The sequence below is a fragment of the Colobus angolensis genome, unplaced genomic scaffold (assembly GCF_000951035.1).
Source record: "Colobus angolensis palliatus isolate OR3802 unplaced genomic scaffold, Cang.pa_1.0 Scaffold128, whole genome shotgun sequence".
In the NCBI taxonomy this organism is placed as follows: Eukaryota; Metazoa; Chordata; class Mammalia; order Primates; family Cercopithecidae; genus Colobus; species Colobus angolensis.
Genome location: NW_012114030.1, coordinates 1500410 through 1510290, shown reverse-complemented (window position 1 = coordinate 1510290; position 9881 = coordinate 1500410). Strand labels below are relative to the sequence as shown.

At 51.8% G+C, this 9881-nt stretch overlaps 1 protein-coding gene across 1 annotated transcript in view; it reads left to right on the top strand.

Moving 5' to 3' along the window:
- Positions 1 to 6756, top strand: part of ATXN2L (ataxin 2-like) — a 14762-nt gene extending 8006 nt beyond the window's left edge. The window contains exons 8-21 of the mRNA XM_011933650.1: positions 117 to 292; positions 464 to 574; positions 1713 to 1907; positions 2004 to 2075; positions 2328 to 2398; positions 2576 to 2871; positions 2956 to 3025; positions 3573 to 3719; positions 3852 to 3924; positions 4015 to 4202; positions 4576 to 4705; positions 4796 to 4917; positions 5068 to 5277; positions 5452 to 6756. Coding sequence (XP_011789040.1) covers positions 117 to 292; positions 464 to 574; positions 1713 to 1907; positions 2004 to 2075; positions 2328 to 2398; positions 2576 to 2871; positions 2956 to 3025; positions 3573 to 3719; positions 3852 to 3924; positions 4015 to 4202; positions 4576 to 4705; positions 4796 to 4917; positions 5068 to 5277; positions 5452 to 5784 — 2194 coding nt within the window. The 3' untranslated portion in view covers positions 5785 to 6756. The remainder of the gene's footprint in view (positions 1 to 116; positions 293 to 463; positions 575 to 1712; positions 1908 to 2003; positions 2076 to 2327; positions 2399 to 2575; positions 2872 to 2955; positions 3026 to 3572; positions 3720 to 3851; positions 3925 to 4014; positions 4203 to 4575; positions 4706 to 4795; positions 4918 to 5067; positions 5278 to 5451) is intronic.
- The last annotated feature ends 3125 nt before the right edge of the window (positions 6757 to 9881 follow it).

Genomic DNA, 9881 nt, shown 5'->3' with positions numbered 1-9881 from the left:
GTCTCGGCCTCCCAAAGTGCTGGGATTACAGGCTTGAGCCACCGCGCCCGGCCGGCTTCATTTTTCTAAAACGTGGGTTTCGTGACTACCTGGCCTTATTTGAACTTTTTCCTCAGGGAGGGGAAGTATATCCCTCTGCCTCAGCGAGTCCGGGAAGGTCCCCGGGGAGGAGTTCGATGCAGCAGCTCTCGGGGCGGTCGTCCTGGCCTTAGCTCTTTGCCACCTCGTGGCCCTCACCATCTGGACAATAGCAGCCCTGGCCCAGGTTCTGAGGCCCGTGGTATCAATGGAGGTGAGTTATGAGGTGACTTGGAGGGGCAGGGCAGGGAAGGGGATGCCGAGGAGGTAGGAGGGTAACTGGAGGGGTTTGGGGGAGTTGGAATGACGTTGCATCGGTGGGAATATAATAGGTCATCTGCCTCCTCTGACGTTTTCTTCATCTTAAAAAAAAAAAAACAAACAGGCCCTTCCCGCATGTCCCCAAAGGCACAGCGGCCTCTGAGAGGTGCCAAGACTCTGTCTTCACCCAGTAATAGGCCTTCTGGAGAAACTTCTGTTCCACCTCCTCCTGCAGGTAAAGCTTTAGTAGTGTTGGATGAAGAAATGGATGGAAATTTGTAAAGAGATGTAAATATGTTCAGTTGTTACAATGCTGAAATGGGAGATAATTTTAAGATAGATATTCTGGGCGTTTGGGATTTAGTCATATTGGGAAATAGTTCTTTAATTTCCCTAGTGCAGAAATCTCAACCTGGCAATTCATGAGTTGTGTCTGCTCGGCAGACATCCTTTGTTTAGATTTGAATCAGTTGCTAACTTTTCTGGGGTTTTTTTTGGTTTATTTGTTTTTTGAGACGGAGTCTCGCACTGTCATCTGGGCTGGAGTGCGGTAGCGCCATCTTGGCTCACCGCAACCTCCACCTCCCGGATTCAAGTGATTCTCCTGCCTCAGCCTCCCGAGTAGCTGGGATTACAGGCGCCCGCCACCACGTCTGGCTAAATTTTTTATATATTTAGTAGAAGCGGGGTTTTACTATGTTGGCCAGGCTGATCTCGAACTCCTGACCTCAATATCCGCCCACCGCACCTCCCAGAGTGCTGGGATTACAGGCATGAGCCACCGCATCCTGCCAGTTGCTAATTTTTAAAACAGTCTGAGGCAGGCAGACTGCTTGAGCCCAGGAGTTCAAGACCAGCCTGGGCAACATGGCAAAACCCCTCTGCAAAAAATAAAAAGATTGATTAGCTAGGCATGATGGCGTGCACCTGTGCTCCCAGCTACTTGAGAGGCTGAGGTGGGGGGAATCGCTTGAGCCCAGGAGGCTGAGGTTGCAGTGAGATGGCATCACACCATTGCACTCCAGTCTGGGGAACAGAACGATACCCTATCTCTATATAAATAAAACAATAGAAGCCATAGAAAATATTTAGTTTCTTTTGAATTACAGGAGGTTCTACCAACTGAGCTTGCCTTGCTGCATAGCTCAAGTTGACTGGGACAGAATCCCAGCCACCCCTTTAAGCATTCCAGTCACCGATGATGCCCATGAGGCCATTTACCTGGTTGTGTTACCTGCCTTGACCTTCTAGACATTTAAGTTGGTGACTCTGGTTGTATAATGTGTAAACTTTCTTGCTGTTTTGAGTAAGGCCCTTGTATTCGCTGCTGCTGACTAGCAGTAACCATCCTACAGCTCCCCCTTTTCTTCCAGTGGGCCGGATATATCCCCCGCGTTCTCCCAAGTCTGCTGCCCCTGCCCCAATCTCAGCTTCCTGTCCTGAGCCTCCCATCGGTTCAGCAGTGCCAACCTCTTCAGCCTCCATCCCTGTGACTTCATCAGTCTCAGATCCTGGAGTGGGCTCCATTTCCCCAGCTTCTCCAAAGATCTCCCTGGCCCCCACAGATGGTAAGAGCTAGGTGTTTGTGTGCCATTAATGCATATTTAGTGTGATTTATGGTTCTGGACAGAAGGACCTTTAGGCATTTCTCTCTCCTTGCACAGTAAAAGAACTCTCTACCAAGGAATCTGGGAGAACTCTGGAGCCCCAGGAGCTGGCTCGGATAGCTGGGAAAGGTGAGGGTGTTTTTTTTTTTTTTTTCTGCTGAGGGTTAATGTTCCTTTTTCTAGGGGAGAGTATTTCAGTTAGAAAGTTTGTTGGAAATCAGAGGCAATGTCTATCAGCCCTTGGATTGTAATTTCACTTCTGTAATTCTCAAGAGTTTCTCTTTTTTCTTTGCTTCCTTGTTCTTTGTTCTGTTGGCACTGTGTAGCCACCTTGGAGAAAGAATGTTTTGTATTTTCTTCTTTTTGATTGTTTTCTCATAGTCCCTGGTCTTCAGAATGAACAGAAACGATTCCAACTGGAAGAACTGAGAAAGTTTGGGGCCCAGTTTAAGGTGAGAGAACTGTGGAAGTGAACTGGTATATTAGCAGGGTAAAGGGGTTGGAAGTGGTTCATAGACGAGGCAAAGGACTGGGTAGGGGTCAAAGAGATGAGATCAAGAAAGGATGAAAGAAGAAAGCCGAGCCTAGGGTCTGGGTCATACTGGACTGTGTGTATTTCTCCCTTCTAGCTTCAGCCTAGTAGCTCCCCTGAGAACAGCCTGGATCCTTTTCCTCCCCGGATCTTAAAGGAGGAGCCCAAAGGAAAGGAGAAGGAGGTTGATGGTCTGTTGACTTCAGAGCCCATGGGGTCTCCCGTCTCCTCCAAGACAGAGTCCGTATCGGATAAGGAGGACAAACCACTCCTGGCACCAGCAGGAAGCACTGAGGGGCCAGAGCAGCCCCCACCACCTTGCCCAAGCCAAACTGGCAGCCCCCCGGTGGGCCTCATCAAGGGAGAAGACAAGGATGAGGGCCCTGTTGCTGAGTAAGTGGAGCGGAGTGGGGCTCTGGGAGGGTGGCAGGAGAGATGGGAGCAAGCCGTGAAGATTTACTGTATTTTCTCTCACAGACAAGTAAAGAAATCAACGTTGAACCCTAATGCTAAGGAGTTCAATCCTACAAAGCCTCTGCTGTCTGTGGTGAGCTGGGACAGGAGAAAGTGGACTTTGGGTTTCTGTGGGGAGACTTGGGCAGTGCTTATAGATGAATAGGGGGAGCACTTCACTTCCAGGACCACTTGCCTGGCAGGCAATGTGAGGAGATGTCATAAAAATGTAAGGATGGAAAGTTTGGGGCTGACTTGGGGAAAATGGACTCAGGTCTCCAGGGTTGGGTGATCAGGGATCCCAGTGAGTCTGATGAGGGTTTAACGGGCTTTTCTTTTGTTCTTGGCATTTGACTGAGGGAGTACTGGAGTGGGTTAGTCATGAACAGAGGCCAGCTGACTTGGCTTGAGCCCCTGTATTTGGAAGGTTTGTGATCTTGGACTTCATTTACATTCTGTGTCTCACCTGTAACTTGAGAATGCTCATCTCCTCATAGGGTTTAATGCAAGGCTTTATCAAGATAAGTGCAGAATGTGTTTGGTACCCAGCATTTCATGAATGTTAGCTGTTACTACTCTAGACACGGCCAGGAGTAGAGGGGAAGATACAAAATAAAATTGTCCTCCCTTGGTTTTTGCAGAATAAATCCACCAGTACCCCAACTTCTCCGGGGCCCCGGACTCATTCAACTCCCTCCATCCCGGTGCTGACAGCAGGCCAGAGTGGGCTATACAGCCCCCAGTACATCTCCTACATACCTCAGATCCACATGGGACCAGCTGTGCAGGTATGCAGAGAGACTGGCTGGGCCCAGGGTTATCGGGGTGGGATTTGGTTGGGCTGATTGAGGGACCAGGTTAGGCCTATTCTGGGCACTCGTGAGCGAGTCATTCAGCCTCATCTGTGTCCTCATCCCCAGGCACCTCAGATGTATCCATATCCTGTATCCAATTCAGTGCCTGGGCAACAGGGCAAGTACCGGGGAGCAAAAGGTGAGCAGGTCTAGGAGGGGCAGGCGGTGAGGTTGCCAAGGGCCTGCTGGCAGGTGGAGCTTGATCTCTGCTCTCTTCCTCCTCCTCCAGGCTCCCTGCCCCCGCAGCGCTCAGACCAACACCAGCCAGCTTCAGCCCCGCCAATGATGCAGGCCGCCGCAGCTGCTGGCCCACCTCTGGTGGCTGCCACGCCCTATTCTTCCTACATCCCCTACAACCCTCAGCAGTTCCCAGGCCAGCCTGCCATGATGCAGCCCATGGCCCACTACCCCTCACAGGTGACTGCAGCCCAGGAGGGCAGTGAGGATCCAGGGCCTCTGCTAGGGATCCCATCTTCTCCAGAGACTTGGGAGCTGGCTGGGGGCAGCAGGCAGCATTGTGGGTGGGATTGGCCAGCCTGACCAGCTGTGGGATTGGTATTGTCAGACTTGGGCTTGAGCCATGGCTCTGATGGGACCTGTAACAAGGCATTGGACATGTGTGTTTGTGAAGTGTAGAGGAAATAGTGTCTGCTGGGTGGGATCGTTGTGAATGTTGAATCAATAGAGTGATTGTGAGGAGGCCCAAGCGGTGCTGTGAACGCAGTGACTGGCAGAAGGACACCTTTCCACCTGGCGGCTGTGCCAACCACTCCTCTCTCTGTCCTGCCAGCCGGTGTTTGCCCCCATGCTTCAGAGCAACCCACGCATGCTGACGTCGGGCAGCCATCCCCAGGCCATCGTGTCATCCTCTACCCCTCAGTACCCTTCTGCGGAGCAGCCCACCCCCCAAGCCCTTTATGGTGAGTCCTACGCCTGGTCCCTCTGCTCTGGGCTGTGTGCCAGCCCCCTCTGGTGTGCTCAGCACTGGTTCTCCCTCCTTCCTGCTGCAGCCACTGTTCACCAGTCCTACCCACACCATGCCACGCAGCTCCATGCCCACCAGCCGCAGCCGGCTACCACGCCTACTGGAAGCCAGCCGCAGTCCCAGCATGCGGCCCCCAGTCCTGTCCAGGTGCCTGCTGTGGGGGGTGCTGAGTGGTCGGGGTGCAGGAATGGGTGGCTGGAAGAGTGGGATAGAGCTAGGGGTCATTTCTGAGTGGTGAGGACCAGGGGCCAGTGAGTTGCTGGCTTGGGTGGCACTCAACCTTTCCCTCCCCAACAGCATCAGGCGGGGCAGGCCCCACACCTGGGCAGTGGACAGCCACAGCAGAATCTGTACCACCCAGGGGCCCTGACAGGCACACCGCCGTCTCTGCCACCGGGACCTTCTGCCCAGTCCCCTCAGAGCAGCTTCCCCCAGCCAGCCGCTGTGTATGCCATCCACCACCAGCAGCTGCCCCACGGCTTCACCAACATGGCCCATGTTACCCAGGTAAGAGCCCAGCTGTCCCCCTTCTGGGTCTGTTTGCCAGGGCTCATCTGCCATGGGGGTCATCCCATTCCCAAGACCCTGGTGCTATCCTTGCCATAGTGGTCCCTAACTCTGGCTCTCAGAGTCTGTCTCAGGATTCTGTGGTCTTCCCTGCTGCTTTTTTGTTCTCCACAGGCCCATGTCCAAACTGGAATCACAGCAGCCCCGCCCCCTCACCCTGGGGCTCCCCACCCGCCCCAGGTGATGCTGCTGCACCCACCCCAGAGTCATGGGGGGCCCCCCCAAGGCGCGGTGCCCCAGAGTGGGGTGCCTGCACTCTCAGCTTCCACACCCTCACCCTACCCCTACATCGGACACCCCCAAGGTGAGCAGCCTGGCCAGGCGCCTGGATTTCCAGGAGGAGCCGATGACAGGATTCGTGAGTTCTCATTAGCTGGGGGAATTTGGCATGGAAGAGCTGAGGGGCTGCAGGTGGGGCAGGATGCACGGGTTCTGGGTGGGGAGTGAGGGGTCTTGGAGGCAGGGCTGTCCCACAGGGCGCCCGCCGACCTGCACCTGTCTGTGAAGTATGTAGGGTGGGCAGAAGCCACAGTCGCCGCCGCCAGGGGCTTGCTCCTGGCTCTGTCCTTTGCTTCCCTCCGTCCTCGCTCAGTTGTGATCCAGCAGCCCCCCTCCCCACTGCCTCCCCAGCTCTCAGTGACCCCGACTGTCTCCTGACTTAGCCGAGGTAAGGTCAGTGCAGCAGACAGGGCCAGACTGGGGTGTGGGGGGCTGAGCTGGGCACATGAGTGAGGGCTCTGGCTTACTGGGAAACAGCGATTGACCTGTGCTTCTGACAGCCCCCGAGACACCTTGAGGAGGCCGCTCCTTCCCAGACACACCCCCACGCCCCCACTGGACGGCATTGAAGGAAGGGACAGCTGCTTGGGTTCTAATGCTCCTGCTCTCTTCTCTTTCCCCTCCAACCAGTTCAATCTCATCCCTCCCAGCAGCTCCCCTTCCACCCCCCGGGGAACTGAAGATTGTCCTGGCCGCGACCTGAGACCTCCATGAGTGGAGGGAAGAGTGATCTATGTCTCTTCCCCCAGCAGCTCGGACCACTCCCAGCCCCCCATCCCCCCATTCCCCCAGGGGAGCTGGGGAATTCCTGCCAAGCACCTTGAATGGGAGGGGCCTCACAGAGGGCAGGGCCAGGGTCCAGCAGGGGTGGGGGGTTCCTGCTCTGCCCCTGCCCATCCCCACCCAGTCTTGCCCTCCCATCCTCTCATCTGTTCCCCGCTGGAGACGGAAGATCTTTTATTTTCTATTATTTATAACTTCAGACTTGGGCCCCCTGTTCTTTCTTTCCCATTAACTTGAGTGACCTGTGTGAGAGACAGACAGATGCCCCACGAGGATGGCTGGACAAGGACTTTTACTTTTTATTACATAAAAATATTAAAAAATAAATAAAAAAAATAAAATTTTAAACTAACTTAATCTGCCTGGAGTTTCCTCCTTGGAGACTGGAGTGGGGTGACAGCTGTCAGTTTTTTGTGGCATTGGTAGGTGCTCATTGTCACCCGTTCCTTTACTTCCATGTAAAAATGGTGTCCAGTGGCCGGCCATGGTGGCTCACACCTGTGATCTCAGCACTTTTGGAGGCCGAGGCAGGCAGATCACCGAGTCAATATGAGATAGAGACCATCCTGGCCAACTTGGTGAGACCCCATCTCTACTAAAAATACAAAAATTAGCCAGGCTTGGTGGGACATCCCTGTAATCCCAGCTTCTTGGGAGGCTGAGGCAGTAGAATCACTTAAACCCGGGAGGCAGAGGTTGCAGTGAGCTGAGATCACTCCGTTGCACTCCAGCCTGGTGACAGAGCAATACTCAAAAAATGGTGGCCAGTTTTTGAAAGCTAGGATGATGGGGAGCCAGATCAGGGTCTTGTACCATTGATTTGAAGGTGGGTTCCAGACTTGATGATGTGAAGTTATGTAGTTGATGACTGAGGTTCTGGGTGACCAGATGGCACGTGAGATGGAAGTCCACTTCCCGGGATGGGACTGTGCAGTGGCAGAGTTCCTGAGGGTGCTGTCCCTGGCTCGCTCTGGAACTGCTACGTAGATAGCTCACCCAGCTGTCTAGTGACTATTTTCTCACCTTGAACTTGGCCTCATCTCAAGGTGTGATTTAAAGTTTCATTTCTAATAGGAGTATCTCATGAATTACACCTCTTTATGTTGAAGGGTGAATGTTTATGGTAATTAAAGTCCTGATGGATGTGCAGCTGACATTGTGGATGAGAGCTGTAAAGGTGACCCTGTTAGTGGGAGAAGAGGGGAAAGGATTGGTTGGGAACTGGGCTTACTGGGGAGCAGGAGCGAAATTAGGCATTATGGGTGGGACAAGAAGATTGAAGCATGGGATGTGGAAATGACATCAGGCTCCAGAGGAGGTAGTTTTTCAAGGAGGCTGGGAATTTTTTCGAAGACCTAACCTTGGTTTCGTTGTCTATAAAATGGAGGTGATTTCACCTTTCCAGGATTTTAAGGAAGTGGCTGGTGCTGGGTGGTAGACTGGGGTGTTTCAGCTCTCACCAAAGCCAGAAAAAGCTGGCTAAGACCAGGACAGGAAGAGTGAAGGCTACAGTATTGGAGAAGAATCCCAGTGTATGCAGATTTGGAACTTGGTAATAGGTGTGCATGGTGGGGAGGAGAAAAGGGGTTATTAAAGAGGTAAAAATAAAAATTAAAAAAAAGGATTTTATGTGGTAGCCACTTGGATGCTAAAAATGGGCAGAGTTGGAGTCCCAAGAGCACTCAGCAGGTGGATGTGAGGTGGTGCAGGAGCTGCAAGGCTTCAGCTGGGCTCAGGATGTTTGAAGTGCAGATGGAGAGACGTGTATCTACTGTGAAATATGACAAGTATTACTGAGTAATCTTTCAATTTTTTTTTTTTTTTTTTAAGAGACGGAGTCTCATTATATGTTGGCCAGGCTGGTCTTGAACTCCTGGGCTCAAGCAGTTCTGCCTCGGCCTCCCAAAGTGCTGGGGATTACAGGTGTGAGCCACCATGCCCAGCTGAGTAGTCATTTTGATGCTTTCTGGAAGGACTGCAGATTGTACAGCACTCCACACGTATCTGTGGGGGGTGTGATCTGAGATCCCCAGTGGATGCCTATAGTACCAAACCTTATGTATACTATGTTTTTTCCTATTTCTATAATGAGGTTTAGTTTCTAAATTAGGCACAATACTCTTGTGCTTCGGGGCCATCACTGAGTAAATAAGGGTTACTTGAACACAAATCATTGCAGTGCTGTAACAATCAGTCTGATAACCAGCACGGCTACTAAAGTGACTAACAGGCAAAGGGATGGTTCATGTCCTGACAGGATAGATGGAGCAGGATGGCAAAAGATTTCATCATACTACTCAGAATGGTGCTCAACTTAAAATCGGAACTGTCAAATAGAAAATTCCAGGCCAGGCACGGTGGCTAACACCTGTAATCCTAGCACTTTGGGAGGCTGAGGTGGGTGGTTCATGAGGTCAAGAGATCGAGAGCATCCTGGCCAACATGGTGAAACCCTGTCTCTACTAAAAATACAAAAATTAGCTGGGCATCGTGGCACGTCCCTGTCGTCCCAGCTACTCGGGAGGCTGAGGCAGGACAATGGCTTGAGGCTGCAGTGAGTAGAGATCGTGCCACTGCACTCCAGCCTGGTGACAGAGCGAGACTCTGAGAAGAAGAAAAAAAGGTCCAGCTGGGTGCAGTGGTTCCCCTGTAATCTCATACTTTGGGAGGCCGAAGAAGGTGTGTTATTTGAGGTCAGGAGTTTGAGATCAGCTTGGCCAACATGGTGAGATGCCATCTGTACTAGAAATAAAAAGTTAGCTGGGCATGGTGGTGGTGCCTGTAATCCCAGCTACTTGGAGGCCGAGGCAGGAGAATCACTAGAACCCAGGATGCAGAGGTTGCAGTGGGCCGAGATCGTGCTACTGTACTCCAGACTGGGTGACAGAGCGAGACTGTCTCAAAAAAAAAAAAAAAAAGAAAAAAAGAAAAAATTCCAGAAATAATCAGACCAGGTTGACAGTGGATAACTGAAACCAGGGATAAGGGCAGAGACTACTGTATGTTTACCATCTTTGAGCAGAAATCTCAAAAGTTGGAAGGGAACTTAGCCTTCAGCCAGCCAGAAATTCCCCTTGGCAGCTCTTGGCAGCCTTGCCTTGAGCACTGAGAAGACAAATCTGCCCTGTCATTGGACAGTTCTTTTTGCAAAGTTCTTCCCTCTTCCTCTGCTCTCACCGGCTTCCCTTAGTTTGCCTCTGTTCTGGAGTCAAAGATCAGGTTTTGCATTTTCTCAAAACAGCCCTTAAGTTGGGCCCAACAGCCCTCCCTTCTGAGAGCTGATCTTAGCCATCCTGGGTGTGTATTCATTTGTCAGGATGCATTTGTGATAGGGGTGCCTGTTAACCTCTGCCGAGCCTTGCTTTACTTGGTGTTGGCATCCTTGCCAGTCATCACTCCCAAGGTTTTGAAAATCCACTCATAGTTTATTTCCTGCATATTAGAGAAGTGGTTGTTTTCTTTATTCTTTTAATTTATTTTTT